The sequence below is a fragment of the Protopterus annectens genome, chromosome 2.part0 (genome assembly GCF_019279795.1).
Source record: "Protopterus annectens isolate FY-2018-M chromosome 2.part0, PAN1.0, whole genome shotgun sequence".
In the NCBI taxonomy this organism is placed as follows: Eukaryota; Metazoa; Chordata; order Ceratodontiformes; family Protopteridae; genus Protopterus; species Protopterus annectens.
This window is the reverse complement of record NC_056728.1, coordinates 388,207,965-388,223,354: the sequence shown is the minus strand read 5'-3', so window position 1 is coordinate 388,223,354 and position 15,390 is coordinate 388,207,965. Positions and strand designations below refer to the sequence as shown.

At 42.2% G+C, this 15,390-nt stretch overlaps 1 protein-coding gene across 2 annotated transcripts in view; it reads right to left on the bottom strand.

Annotated features, from left to right (window-relative positions):
• The window catches only part of LOC122793098 (probable global transcription activator SNF2L2), a 2,696,898-nt gene that overhangs the window by 1,479,601 nt on the left and 1,201,907 nt on the right, over window positions 1-15,390 (bottom strand). For both annotated transcript variants that reach the window (XM_044060828.1, XM_044060829.1), the window contains exon 14: window positions 11,835-11,929. In XM_044060828.1, coding sequence (XP_043916763.1) covers window positions 11,835-11,929 — 95 coding nt within the window. The remainder of the gene's footprint in view (window positions 1-11,834; window positions 11,930-15,390) is intronic.

Sequence of the window (15,390 nt, the reverse complement as noted above, 5' to 3'; positions counted from 1 at the left end):
TGGCTCCGAAAACCTCCTCCGAGGAGACAGAGGAAGTCATCGGCTCCAGAGCCATCGGTTCTGAGACAGATGTAGGATCCGAGCTCACCCTAGCCGATGCACCGAGAGGGAGACTCGGAACTGAAGAGGTTCGGGTCCAAGTGTCCCTGTTGGGGTCGACCAGGGAACTTCGGCTCCTGGATGGCACTGAAGGTGTCGGAGCAGAACTTGGCTCTGAGACAGCCTCAGGGGGAGCTGGAACCGAGGGTTCCACATCCAGTGGTACTGGACACTCCGGCTCGGAGGAGAAACCACAATGGGAATGGACTCAGGTGGCTACGGGACCGACTAGGTGGGAGCCAACAGCATTTTTGGCAAGGCAGACAACTTCAGGAGTCTCAGCACTACTCTCTTCATATCTTCCTCTGATAGGCTCCTGGAAGATCTGGAAGACAGTGTGGGAGATCTGGACCCCTGCAAGATAGGGTACCTTAACTCATTACATCCGAGTGACGTCTCCAGGTGCATCTGCAGTTACCTCCTACTGCGTCTCTAGGCGTCAAATATTGTTTGTTCATATTTGCATTAATAATTGCAAAACTATGCTACATACAAGGTATCAGAATATTTTATCTTGATGGAAAACACAGTTGTATTGATGTTTGACCTATATCAATGACTTTTTGTTAGAATTGTAAGGTGATAACTTAATGTTTTAAAGCTTGAAGCCATGCCCACTTGGAGTTAAAGGTACACACTCAAAAGAGCTGTACTGGAGGGAATAAGGAGGGGAGACCGGCAAGGGACCTCTGGACCAGCTCCAATGTTTTCTATCATCAGTCAGCTCCAAAATGCATGGGGCCAAAAATGAAGTCACAGTATCAACAACCTCGATCGGCTCCGAAACCAGTGGAGCCGAGGAGGTAGAGATCTTCTCCTGTTTAGGAGGAGGTTCCGAAGCACCGGATGACGCCGGGGAATGCCTCTTGGAAGATTTAGTCTTGTCTTTTTTGGATGAATGAGATTTTGAGGAAAAAGACGAACTGGCCAAGTCTTCCTCGAATGAAGGCTTGAAAAGACTTTTCAAAATTAGCTTGTTCTTCTGCTCCCGTAGAACGCTGGAGCTGAAAGAATGGCAAAACAAACAGGTTTCCTGCAGATGGATGGCTCCGATGCAATAAACACAATTACTATGCCATCCGCAATTGACATTTTCTGAACCATTTTTTAAACCCTGATGGTTTATGGTCTTTTGCCTCTTTAGACACGGTAACCGAAGAAGCAGACAAAAACACAACACAAGCCCAACAAGGACTAGGTCCTCTAACTTAAACGGGCCTAGCCCTTACCACACTAACACTCACATGCCATGAGGACTAGGTCCTGTAACTCAAACGGGCCTAGCCCTGGGAAGAGAAAAAAGGCAGAGAACTAGGTCCTCTAACTTAAACGGACCTAGGTAGAGAGAAGGACTAGAAGGTCAGAAACTATAAACTAGACAGCACATACACACTAATAACGGACTATGTAAATGACCAAACTGTCTCAGTGAAATCTACGCTCAAACACTAAGTCGTAGAACAAAAAGGGTTGAAAATATCAAAAGACCCTTTCGCCAACTGAATTGCTAAATATCCCACATAAATATCGACGAAGGCAATAGTCTAAATACTAACTCTCTAATACTAACATTACTGCACATGAAAAACAAGGTGATTTGAGCACAAACGTGCACCTTAACTGGAAACACTAAATATCTAAGTAATAACTATTAAATGCCAAACTCTCTACAATAATATACACTACAAATATCAAATAAATGCAATTGCACACGATAAATAGAAAAGACTGGCAGACAGGATACCAACGAGAATAACAAGGCCAACAGCCAACCAGTTCTCAACAATAAGTAATCTAAAGTCAAGAAAAAAAGACTTCAGCAAGTCTGAAACTACTCATAATACTAGTAAACACTATCAAACGCTATATAAATTGTAAAGTTAAGCTGTAAAACAGTAAAAATAGAAAAAAGTGTTAAACTTAGCCACGGTCAAGCAAGAAGCACATCTGAACTCGTAGATGCAGCAAACGAGATCTGGGGATTGCACTGGTGCTCCATGGGATGGCTACCTAGCCACGAGCCAACTAAAAGACTTTGAACAGATCGAGTCGGAGCCAAGGATCGGCTCTGAACCCATGTGTAAGAATGAAGGCGAGACAGGACTACAGAACATGCTAAATCTCTATCCAAAGGCAAATATAATATCTCATTTTTCACCTCATCTCTGAGGTGCTGAGAATGCAAACAGCCAAAATCCTCAAAACAGAACCAGTGGCCATGGTCCTTGAAGAAATATCAACTGAGTCATATACACACTGTAAACAATGAATACCAAATTGTGCAATTAAAGAAATTAAACTTATTACAGCAGATATTTCCTCACAACATGAAACTGCAGACAAAACATCCCTCATACTTGCACAATTAGTCATAATAAACTAACATAATAGTCTGACAATTCAGAATTCTGAAAACCAAAGTTGCAGAAGCATACACTTTTTCCTTGATACTTAACAATAATTTATCCATCCTTGTCAGAAAGAGCAGAACAGAAATTATCCATTATGTTTAGTAACAGCAGGATTAACTTAAGCTGTATAAAAATGACTGAGGATCATTATGCATTCCATCTGCATCTTTAGGGACAACAGGCTGACTATCAGGAAAACTGCAGGTAGAGACAGACACATCCTCCAGACCTGTCAGAACTAGAAGAATGAGTAAAGGTTCTGGAAATTCCTTCTGTAACAGCTTATAGTATTTTCTGTGGGAATGACAATCCTCAGTGTACTCCCACTGGAAACACTGGCACATTCTTAAAACAGTCTCTGAGAAAGAGAAACCTCCAAAGGGAAAATCAAAAAATGAGCTCTCCTTTGAGTCTGAATCAGAAAACTGAGGAGAAAACCCTGTATCTGTCCCTTCATCTTCCTCTCCAGATTCAAAATCTTGAATCTCTTCAGGAAAAACGGTATCTCCCTTTCTTGTACCAGAAACCATCTTTTAGGATCCAGGCTCAGTAAACTACTCCCACATAAGAAAATTTGAGGAGGAGTAGATACATGTTTAGTTTTCTGTTTCTTTTTGGCAGAAAAAATAGAGGCGACAGTGTTACTACTGGCAGCAGTAGCTTTCTCACTGATGGGTACAACACTCTGAGTAAACAGGGAAGCCTTCCCTCTTCCCTTTCCCATGAGTAACAATAGTGTCTCATCCTTGCCCACTAAGGGTACCCCAACAGCCACAGACGATGTGGCTAATCCCCAGTCCATAGTGGCTGTAAGCACTACACCAGAGGGACCCGGTATAAAAGATGAGTGGTACGAGGAATAAGCTATGGCCACCGTAGAGTCACCCATCTGTGGCAGAGGCAAAATGCTAGCCTGCTGTGGTGGCAAAGATGGTTTGTGCAACTTTTTCTTTTGTGACGGGAAGGAGGACCGACTGTGGGACCATTCATTTCTTCCTCAGTCAAACTGAAAATAGGGTCTATATTAAATGAATGAACGATCATAATGTCGAGTACAACATACTCGAAACATTATGATCGTAAGTTCACAACTTCGAACCCTTAAAAGCCCAAAACAAACAAGAATCAAAAAAATGTTGCTTGTCCCACACTTCCTCTACACTAACATACAAAACACACACATACAACCAAAGCATACAAACCCCTACACACTCACATCATTCAAACACAAACACACCTCCTTTTAAAATAAAGTGCGCCCCTCCCCCCCACACACACCCCCTAACTAAATATACTAACTCCGAGATCGCTGTACATTGGGGAAAGGGCAATTTCCCGGCAATCGCTTGCTGTGATTATCGGGAAATTGTCCTTTCCCCAATGTGCAGCGATCTTGGAGTTGGTATACTAAACTAAGCAGCCTGTGACGTAGCCATTCCGGACAGTGTAGCATGCCTACGTCACATGCTACACTGACTGGGATGGCTGACCAAAACATTTCGGAACTCCAAATTTCAGCATTTGGAGTGTCTAATTAAATGAACGAACGATCAAACATTGTTGAGTATGTTGTACTCGATATTTTGATCATTCTTTCATTTAACACAGACCCTGAAAATAGTACTTTTTTCCTGGGGAAATCAAGCAGCAGAGCTGGTAACATTTTCAAGTCTTTAAAAGTCACTTTTTGCACAAAAATATAGCAGAAAGCACTTTAAAACATTTTGCTAGCCCCAAAAAGTAAAATAAACACAGTTCTTCCACACAAAAATGTACAACTTTTAAAATGACAGGAAAATAGTGCACTTCCGTTTACTAGTACAGTTAAGTCTCGTCACAGCTCATTAAAACATACATTCGCAACATAAAAATAACTTTCCTAAACAGGAGGTTCATAGGTAGATACTAGGCTATCTGCCCTAGGGCATTTATAAGCCTAGCCAGAGTGTATTTGGCTTCCGCCTCCCTATTAGATTAGCCTACTCTGCCTCTGTAAAGTAGGTCACGGAAGGTGCCCTTTTAAGATTAGTTTACTGTGCCTCTGTCTAGCAGGGACACAGAAGAGATCCCAGGGGTGAATTTGCGACTTCCCATCCACGCGTCCAGATTTCGCTTGAAGAGGGTCAGCGAGGGGCTATGTCTAACATGAATTGGGATTCTATTCCAGAGTGAGGGGAGCCTCTGGGAAATTAATCTGTCCCTCCAGCATGTCCTATTTATTTTTGTGCTGAGGTTTAGGTCCCTGGAGCGTGTAGCTCTAAGGGACTTGGATTTTTTGAGGTGGAGCATGTCCATTAATTCTGGGGTTGACATGGCTTTGTACGTCAGGCATAGATCGCCTCTGAGTAGGCGGTAAGCAACTGAGTAGAGCTGGAGTTTCTTTAGTCGAGCTGCATAGGACATCTGTTTGTAGCCTATGATCCTCTTGGTGAGGTACTTTTGGAGTCTCTCCAGTTGCTGCAGGTGTTGGGTAAGGTACATTCCAAAAGGGGCATTGTATTCAATTATGGGCCTGATGAGCGACGAGTAGAGGGGCACAATGACCTCTCTTGATCTAGATGCGAACCCTTGCGTGATAAGGTGGGCTATAATAGAAGGTCTTTCTAACCACTTTGGCAACATGATTATCAAAGGAGAGATTACTATCTACATTGGTCCCCAAATCTCTAATTACTTCTTCCGTGCCAATGGATTACCACCTATGTGGTAATTTGTGGGCACCTTGTTTTTCCCAAAGGGGATGACTATGCACTTTTTAGCATTTAGCTTGAGGCCGTGGCTCTGGCACCAAGCATCCGTCTCTGTGAGACCCTTTTGGAGGATGCTTGTGTCGGCTGGAGATTCGATTATGGCCCCCAGTTTGCAGTCATCTGCGAACTTTGTCAGCCATAATCCCTCCGTGTTAGCCTGAACCTCAGAGAAGTATACACCGAACAAAAGAGGTCCCAGAACTGAGCCCTGTGGGACGCCACTTGTAACTGGTTTGGATTCGGACATGGCACCTGCGATTCTGACCATGTGGGTTCTATCTCTGAGCCAGTTTGCAACCCATTTTGTGATATAGGGGTTGATATTTAAGCTGGTAAGCTTATTTATGATGCCCGAGTGGGGTATTTTGCGAAGTCCAGGTAGGCTGTGTGGACTACCTTGCCCTCATCTATGGCTTTGGTAACTGTTTCAAAGAAATCAACTAGGTTTAAGAGGCAAGATCTGCCCTTAACAAAGCTGAATTGGGTAGGGTCCAATGTCTGGAGGCTCCCAATGTATTTGTTTATGAGTTCCATGATAATACGCTCCATAGCTTTACAGACCAGACTAGTCAGGCTTATGGGGTGATAGTTTCCGGGGTCCGTTGTGGCACCACCTTTGTGGAGTGGGACCACTGTAGCTGTACGCCATTCTTTGGGTACATATCCTGTAGTAAGGCTAAGTTTGAACAGTGACTTAATGTGAGGGTTCAGTTCTTCTTGAAGCTTGTGTAAGACACAGCATGGGACACCGTCCGGTCCCATAGATGCTGTGTTTTTTGCTTTGGAGAGGGCAGCCTTCACCTGTGCATCTGTGATGTCAGGGAGGTTACATTCAGTTGGGATAGGCATTTGCTCCTTGGGGTGGGGGTGGGGGGGGAGTCTGCGCTGAATCTGTCTGCCAGGATGTTGGCTATGTCTGTAGGTTTGGTATATTTTGTACCGTTATGCAACAATTCAGAGCATATCTGGGAGTTTCCGCCCGTGTTTCTGACATAACTAAAGAAGGCCTTGTGATTATCTTTAGTGTCTAGGGCAATTTTTCTTTCGAAACTGGCCTTTGATGATTTTATGAGGGATCAAAGTTTCTTGCTAATACTGATCAGAGATGCCTTCCCTTTTTGGGATTTTGCTCTGTCATGTAGTAGCTTCCTCCTTCTGTTGTATAGCTTATTTATGGCCGGGATCCACCAGACCGGTCTCCTGTTTTTGGAGGAGTGAGTCTTGGTATTATTTGGGATAGCATGATCCATGCATTCCTGCAGGTACTCATAGAATGCATTTGTAAAGGATTCTGCGGATTGGGCTGTATTATCCTCTGGCCCAGGGGCTTTGAAGGATTCCACCTCAGTCTTGAGAAGTGCAAAGTTGGCTTTTGAGAAATTCTTTACAGTGATTTCCTTGGCTGGGGGTGGGGATGGGATATGGATGTCCAGGGAAATTTGTTTATGGTCTGATCTTACCAATGAGGGGTTTACCTCTGGTGTGGAACATAGAGCCCCATGTTGGTGATGACCAGGTCCAATATGTTGTTCCCTCTTGTGGGAGTGGTGACCAGTTGTTCCATTGCATTAGAGTTTATAAATTCAAGGAACCGTTGGGCAAGGGTGTTTGGGCTTGAGTAGTTTTCCCAGTCAATGTTTGGGTAGTTGAAGTCACCCAATAACATAGTGTTTGGAGAGACCTTCATATTCTCCAGTGTTCTCAGGAATGCCAAGTGGGGTTCCTGTAATAGGGAGGGTGTTCTGTAGCAGGCTACAAACTGAAAGGCAGTTTTGCCCGCTGTTAGTTGCACATGGATGGTTTCCGATGCTTCATGGTGTGCCACTAACCTGGAGGTGTAGGTATCTTTGATGAATATAGATACTCCACTTCCTTTTGTGCTTCGGTCCGAGTTTTGGGGCCGAAACGCATGGTATGAGTTACAACCTGGTAGTGCTGGGGTGCTCTCAGGATCCTTGAACCAGGTTTCTGTTACTGCACAGACATCGATTTTCTCCATACTGAGGAGAGCCTCGAGTGCATGAATCTTGAGGTTTAGACTTCTGGCATTGAGTAGCATTACCTTTAGTTTTTTTTTATCCTTGGGTTGTCTATGGAGGTGGGTTTGTCCTTTGAGCCTTGCCGAAAAAAGGTATCTATGGGGGTGGCAAGAGCCTTGGCCAGTATACAAAAGCCTAAGGGTGACAGGTGCAAGCCGTCCCTAGCGAAGCAACGTGGCTTGTCGAGCATGTCATCCCAGGCTGACAGACACTGGATCCCCTTTGAATGACACCAATACTTTAGCCAATTGTTGAAACTGATCATTTTGTCTTTATACTATGGCATCATTCTTGGTGAGGGCAAGATGCTACTCAAGGTCAGGGTCATACCAGCCTGGGCTACATGGTCAGAGAGCTCCTCTATGACTCTTTTCATATAGTCCAGGGAGGTACGTTTCAGGTCATTCACACCAGCATGGACAATGACGGAGTCATACTTGTACTTGCTCTGGAGTGACCTGAGTGCTTGCATTATGTGGCGGATCCTGGCACCCGATAGGCAGCTTATAGTGACCTTCTCCTTGTTCAGTCTGGTGAGTGGGATGTCAGTGTGCTGGACAATAGAGTCCTTTTAACAAGTGGTGTGGTGTTTGGCCTTAAGGGCTGTGACTGTGAGGCACACTGATTTTGTGAGATATGTGATTTGTGGGTATTGTTGAGGGGTGGCTGTTGCTTGGATATCTGCTTAGGAGGTCTTTGCTGTTTAGGCAGATTTTTATTTAGAGCCTCAGAGTATGTTTTTGTGTGTTTATGTGTTGGGTATGCAGATGCAATAGGTCTGTGTGAGACTGGATTTGTGGTGTGGGTGGTTACCTTTTCCTCCTGACTGACTGTGCCAGTCTTGGGTTGAGAGAGCTCTGCCTCCAGTTTGGCTGTGTAACTGCATCTCTCACATGTATTAGAGTTTGTTGGAAGGAGGAGATGGTTGTCTGTGTACATAAGGCAATTGTAACATTGCCTCAAAATTCCCAGATTCACCAGCTGGACTGGAGAGTAACCTTGAAACTGACCCTTGGACATACCAGATTAGTATAGGGAACTGTTTTTTTACTGATCAGATTAGGGAAGGGAACTGATTTTTCACTTGATCAGGAAGGACCAATCGGGAGCCTAATACTTATGAGGAGTCAAGGAGGGTGTAGTGCTTTAGTTAGTTAGTGTTTCCTTATAAGAGCTGAGCAAGTGCAGGGCTTTAGAAAGAGAATAGAGTGATTACTTTGAGAGTTTGAACAGTTCTAAGGGAAAAAGTGAAGAGCAGACTTTGTGGAGCCTGGAATAGTTTAAACCTGTTTAGGTGGCGCTGCTCTGTGCGCAAAACCGCGCAAAAAGAGTTGTAGGGTTTTAAGAGAGAGAGAGAGAGAGAGATCAAGGAGTTTAGAATTGACCCAAAATGGCCAATAAAACTATAGCTTCTAGGTAGTAACCACTACTCCAGGGACAGGCAGGCTGTTCAGTGTTAACCACTCCCACTGGTGAACACAGAGACTTCCCTTTAGCCCAAGCAAGCACTGGCCTTCTAGAAACTTCCACACAGTTCAGAACAGCAAATCTGTAACTGAACTTTCTTAACTTTCAGAAAGTGGGAAAAAAGCAAGATTTTTTTTCTTCTTTTTGTTGTAGTTTAAAGGTAGCAGAGATACACAAGCAGCAAAATAATCACAACAGTGCAATAAATGACCCCACACTGCTAGGCCAAAAGCAGGTAAAATGCAGTTTTCAGAGGAAAAAACGATTTTAAATTAAGTGTAACACAGGAAATGCAGTAAACAGGCTCTAGATGTGTCCCAAGTACTGTTACTGTTACAGATATAAACTTTAGCAAGCCAGAAAATGCCAAAAAGTAGGCAGCAAAGCAGTAAAACTTAACAAAAAATCAGAAGAAAATACTTAAAATCACAAAAGTGGCTCCTTTTCTTCTCTCAGTGTTTTCTCCCCTTGGTAGGTGCTTCAGCAACAACTAGCAACCCTGAAAAGATGCCAAAACCACGAGGCAGCCAGGTTTTAAGAGATGCACACACACACACACACTTAGCTTGCATGGATTGGATCGACGATTTACAGTGGAGGGGCACATAGTATTATGGCAGGGTAAAATTCAGGAGCTTGCAGCTGTTAACAGTGGCAAACAGCGAGGCTGGATGCAGCAAGCAGCTAAAGTTCCAATAGCTGGATCAGATGGATGGATGAAATATAATCTAAAAATTCCACTGCAAAATTAATTTCCAAATTTACCACAGATATGCATTTTCACACGTGACTGCACAATTCTCAACAAATTTAATTGGCCAGATCTGTCCACTCAAGTGGAAACATCTCTGCTTAGCATACTGCAAACGGTGTTCAAGGCAAATATTTCCCAGACACCTTAGATCCTCACCTCTCACTTAATGGCCAGGTGAAAAAAATCAAACCACAGTAATTCAACAATTGATTTTCTTACTATACCGCTGTTTGAAATTATACTTCAAGCCAAGTGCTCCAGTCTCCAAACATGGCACATCACCCAAATCCCTCACTCGTAAAAAACCTTCACTGCTTCCAGCTCTACCACCTTCCTCACTTCCCATTTGTGTACATATGTGTATACATCTATGCTTAACTGCTTATTCATTTACCACCTTCTTCACTTCCCATTTGTGTACATATGTGTATACATCTATGCTTAACTGCTTATTCACTTACCACCTTCCTCACTTCCCATTTCTGTACATATGTGTATACATCTATGCTTAACTGCTTATTCACTTACCACCTTCCTCACTTCCCATTTCTGTACATATGTGTATACATCTATGCTTGACTGCTTATTCACTTACCACCTTCCTCACTTCCCATTTCTGTACATATGTGTATACATCTATGCTTAACTGCTTATTCACTTACCACCTTCCTCACTTCCCATTTCTGTACATATGTGTATACATCTATGCTTAACTGCTTATTCACTTACCACCTTCCTCACTTTCCATTTCTGTACATATGTGTATACATCTATGCTTAACTGCATAATCACTTACTACCTTTCCCACTTTCTGTGTAAATATACATATTTGCTTAATCACTTCCCATCTTTGACTCATCAAACATTACCACTTCTGTGTTGTTTTTAAGATATTTTCATAATTGTTTACTTTCAGGTCTACATGTACAGCTTGTACTTGTGTACTGTTTATATGTTATGTCTAGTGGAACTTTCTGTTGTTTATACTGTATGACTTATAAATGTTTACATTTTACAACTGCTTTTTCTTCTGTTTGTTACTTGTGAATTCTTTCACTAAGGTTGTAGCTGCAAATGGTCAATCTATCAATGCATTATCCTAGTAACCAAATCTAAATGAAATACAATACCACCTTGCAAATATTTAAATATCCTGTAAACACATACTTATTGCACCAGTGCACTGTATAACTTAAATTTCTACTACTCTCTACTCCTCCGTCATAATCTTCATCCTCCAAATATTTTCCCCCTTTTTATGATTCCTCCTGATCTTTTTGGACTATTTTTCACCTTCTTCACCATAATTTCTATTTGTCATTCTGTTTCACCTTCACTTTCCATATTACATATCCCTTGACTTCTACACCATCTTTCGAGATTTTTTTTTATCACCAGCTCTTTCCTTACAAATGTCTGACCTTACCTCATCTTATAATTCCTGCCTTTCTTAGATTCTTCTTTGTTCCTAAGTAGTGGCAATACTTCAAACCTCTGTGAGCTGGAATTAGTAGCTTGTAATATGTCAAAAAACTGCTTTGATTCTGACCTGCTTTATCACTATGTGCATATGTATACATTGCAGATATCCTGTTTGCTGAGTGTGATTATCAAGTCTTTCAACCTACTACATGAACTACTTCGTAAGTTTCTTAAATACATATGACTGTATTGCTCTAGTTATGCAATTGTGTGCCATGCTAAAATCTAAACATTTATACTTTAAATTATTTGAATTTCTGCTCATGTGAACTACCTAAATGAATGAATAAGTAAAAGAATGCCAGATGTTTTCAACAGTTGATCTTGCCAAGTCATTGATAAAGGCTAATTTAATAATTCTGTGAAAAGTCATGTTCTCCACTCAAGATCTATTGTATTAACCGTGATCTGAAGCACTACTGCTTATATGGAACTGGCTTTCTATACCCATCCAGGCTACATTTATTAGCTACACTTTCACTACCTGAATCAACTTGGGAACAGCAGGACTTGACTTATGGTTGTCAATTAAACTGTCATTATTTGTTCCTTATTGAGCACACCAATGAAAGTGAAATTTCAGAATGCAATCATCTCTGCAATACAAGTAAACTCCAGACTTAAAGGCCATCTCTACTGCTCCCTCAAAATGATGTTAGCCGGTTCTCTGAAGTTAGCTACCGCTATAATATGCAAGCATATTTTTCTACAGCCTTGTTTTTTGTACTACATCAGTTCTTAATACACTTTTGATGTTGCCACCCTATATAACATCATGACTATTGAACTAAATTGTTTCTATTGCATTATTACTTAAAAAAATGAAACATACTCAATGATTTCCTTGGCATCTGTTTCAGATACTTCTTCAGGATCAACTCTCTTCTTTTCTTCTAAATCAGTCTTAGGAGGCTCTTCATCTTCATCCTAACAATGAAGTAAAATAATTAAGTAATCTGACAACATTTGCAGCTTCGGACTAAAAAGGTTAACATTCATCAACTAACTTTAATGCACTCAAGCTCTTTAAGAAGTGCTATCTCAAAATTCATCTCTTTCTCTCTCTCTCTCTCAAGATAGGACACTGAAATTCCTTTACCAGACAGTCAGTCATCATACACACACACACACACACACACACACACACACACACACACACACACACACACAAAAAATAACTAACAAATCAATTTTCCAACTTTTGAAAATTAAATATAACATTTTAGTCACTCCAGAAGATTATGATTTATGCTACTGAACCATTTATTTCGTGTTCCAAAGAAATCAACATGCTATTAGTGAACTGCATGACTATCTGGGGTCTGGATACACAATATATGTCAAATTGAGGGACAAGGGATTTCTTCCTATTTCAATGGCATCAACCACCTTTTACAAGCAAACCGAGGGGACAGGCTATTTTGGTCATATGTTACCCCTAGCAAATAGTATTTATACTTATTTTCCATCTACCATATGTACAGAGCATCGTGGTCATTCTGTAGAGCATATGAGGACTTATTGCCCATTTTCAAAAAATAAACTGCTACCAGATGCATTCTGTCTTGTTCTGCACACTGCCAATTGTCTAAGGCCATCTTATTCAGGGGCTTGAATAGTACTGAATGAACCATTTGTTTTAATAATGGATCTTTCAGAGAAAAGAACATTTGTCATCTAGTCAGTAAATCCTATATATTGTGTTTCTCCATCCCTTTCTCTGATACATTGTTGCAAGAAGTACTCACAGCCGAGATCTAGCCAATGCTGGCCTCATGCCAGATGCCACAAATATCAGTCTCATGCCTGCATATTCAAATCTGATTTCAGTTCAACAAGTCTTCAATTCTCATCAAAGAAAGTGAAATTATCTTTAATAATACTTAGCATAAACATAGATATTCAAGGAATGTTCACTTTAATGGCAAATAATAAACTTTGGGTTTCCTAGCTTAAGTGCCTACTATACCTGTTAGGGTTTTCATCAGCAAACCTACTTTAGGTTTTTGCCAAGATAATTGTTTATGTGTGATATTTGAAGTTCTGTTATAAATAGTTTGCAATTCGCCACATAACACAAGCACTCAGGTCACTCCAGAACAAGTACAAATATGACTCTGTCATTGTCCATGTTGGTGTGAATGACCTGAGCCGTACCACCCTGGACTACATGAAAAGAGACATGGAAGAGCTCTCTGATCACGTAGCCCAGGCCGTTATCACCCTGACCCTGAGTAGTATCCTGCCCTCACCAAGAATGATACCACGGTATAAAGAAAAAATTCTCGATTTCAACAATTGTCTAAGTTTCTGGTGTCATTTAAAGGGGATCCAGTGTCTGTCCACCTGGGATGACATGCTCGACAAGCCACGCTGCTTCGCTAGAGACGGCTTGCACCTATCACCCTTAGGCCTTCGAATACTGGCCAAGGCTCTTGCCAACCCCATAGTGCCTTTTTTTAGACAAGGCTCAAAAGACAAACCCACCGCCGTAAATAGCACAAGTAACAAAAAACCGAGGTTAATTCTACTCAATGCCAGAAGTCTAAACCTCAAAATGCACGCACTCGAGGCACTCCTCAGTATGGAGAAAATCAATATATGTGCAGTAACAGAAACCTTGTTTAAGGCTCCAGAGAGCACCCCAACACTACCAGGCTACAACTCATACCATACATTTCGGTCACAGAACCCAAACCAAAATACAAAAGGCGGGGGCGTATCCATATTATGCAAGGATACCCACACCTCCAGGTTAGTGACATAGCATGATGCTTCAGAGATCATCCACGTGCAACTAACAACGGGAAAAACTGCAATTCAAATTGTAGCTTGCTACAGATCACCCACCATGTTCCAGGACCCCCATTCTGCATTTCTGGAAACACTGGGAAACATAAAGGTCCTACCAAACACCCTAATATTGGGTGATTTCAACTACCCAAACATTAATTGGGAGAACTATTCAAGTACTAACTCCCTTGCCCAACATTTTCTAGAATTTATACATTCCGCCCCCATCTCCAGACAAGGAAACCACCGCGAAAAACTTCAAAAGCAAATTTCACATTACTTAAGACCAAGGTGGAAAGTTTCAAAGCCCCCATGTTGAAGGATAATGCTGTCCAAGCTGCAAAATCCTTTACTAATGCATTCTACAGGCACCTACAAGAATGCATGGATCGTGCCATCCCAAGCAAACCAAGACTCACTCCTCCAAGAAAAGGAAACCAATCTGGTGGACTCCTGCCATAAACAAGCTATACAATAGAAGGAGGAAACTATTACAGAAAAGAGTAAAATCCCAAGACGGGAAGACATCCCTGATCAGTATCATCAAGAAAGAATGATCCCTCATAAAATCATCCAAGGCGAGCTTTGAAAGAAAACTTGCCAAGGACTCCAAAGATAACCACAAGGCATTCTTTAGCTATGTCAAGAATCTAAGTGGCAATGCTCAGATCTGCTCAGAGTTAGTGCAGAATGGCACAAAATACCCTGAACCGACTGATATTGCCAACATCCTTGCAGACAGGTTCAGCACAAACCTCACCTCCCTCTCACCCCCAAAAGGGCCCATAACCATACCAGAAGAATATGGAGTCCCTGAAATCACAGCCACTCAGGTTAAAACAGCCCTCTCCAAAGCCAATAACACAGCATCAATGGGACCGGATGGCATCCCAGGCTGCATCCTACACGAGCTCAAAGACGAACTAACCCCTCACCTAAACACACTGTTCAAACTCAGCCTCTCCACAGGCTATGCACCCATAAGAGTGGTGCACAGCAATGCTTATTCTGCTCCACAAAGATGGAGCCACAACAGACCCTGGGAACTATTGCCCTATAAGCCTGACTAGCTTGGTCTGTAAAGCTATGGAGTGCATCATCATGGAACTCATTAACAGAGACATTGGGAATCTCCAAACACTGGACCCTACCCAGTTCGGTTTTAAGGGCAGATTATGCCTACTAAACCTGGTGGACGTCTTTGAGACAGTTACCGAGGCTATAGACGAGGGAAAAGTGGTACACACAGCCTACATAGACCTTGCTAAGGCCTTTGACACCATACCCCATTCTAGTATTATAGACAAGCACACCAGCCTGAACATAAAACCCTATGTCGCAAAATGGGTTGCCAAATGGCTCACGAACAGAACCCACATGGTGAGAGTTGTGGGAGCTAGGTCCAACTCTAAACCAGTTACAAGTGGTGTTCTCTAGGGCTCAGTCCTAGGACCCCTCCTGTTTAGTATATATTTCTCAGAGGTACAGGCAAGCACAGTAGGATTATGGCTGACCAAGTTCGCAGATGACTGCAAACTAGGGGCTATAACTGACTCTCCGGCTGACACAGACATCCTCCAAAAGGGTCTCACTGA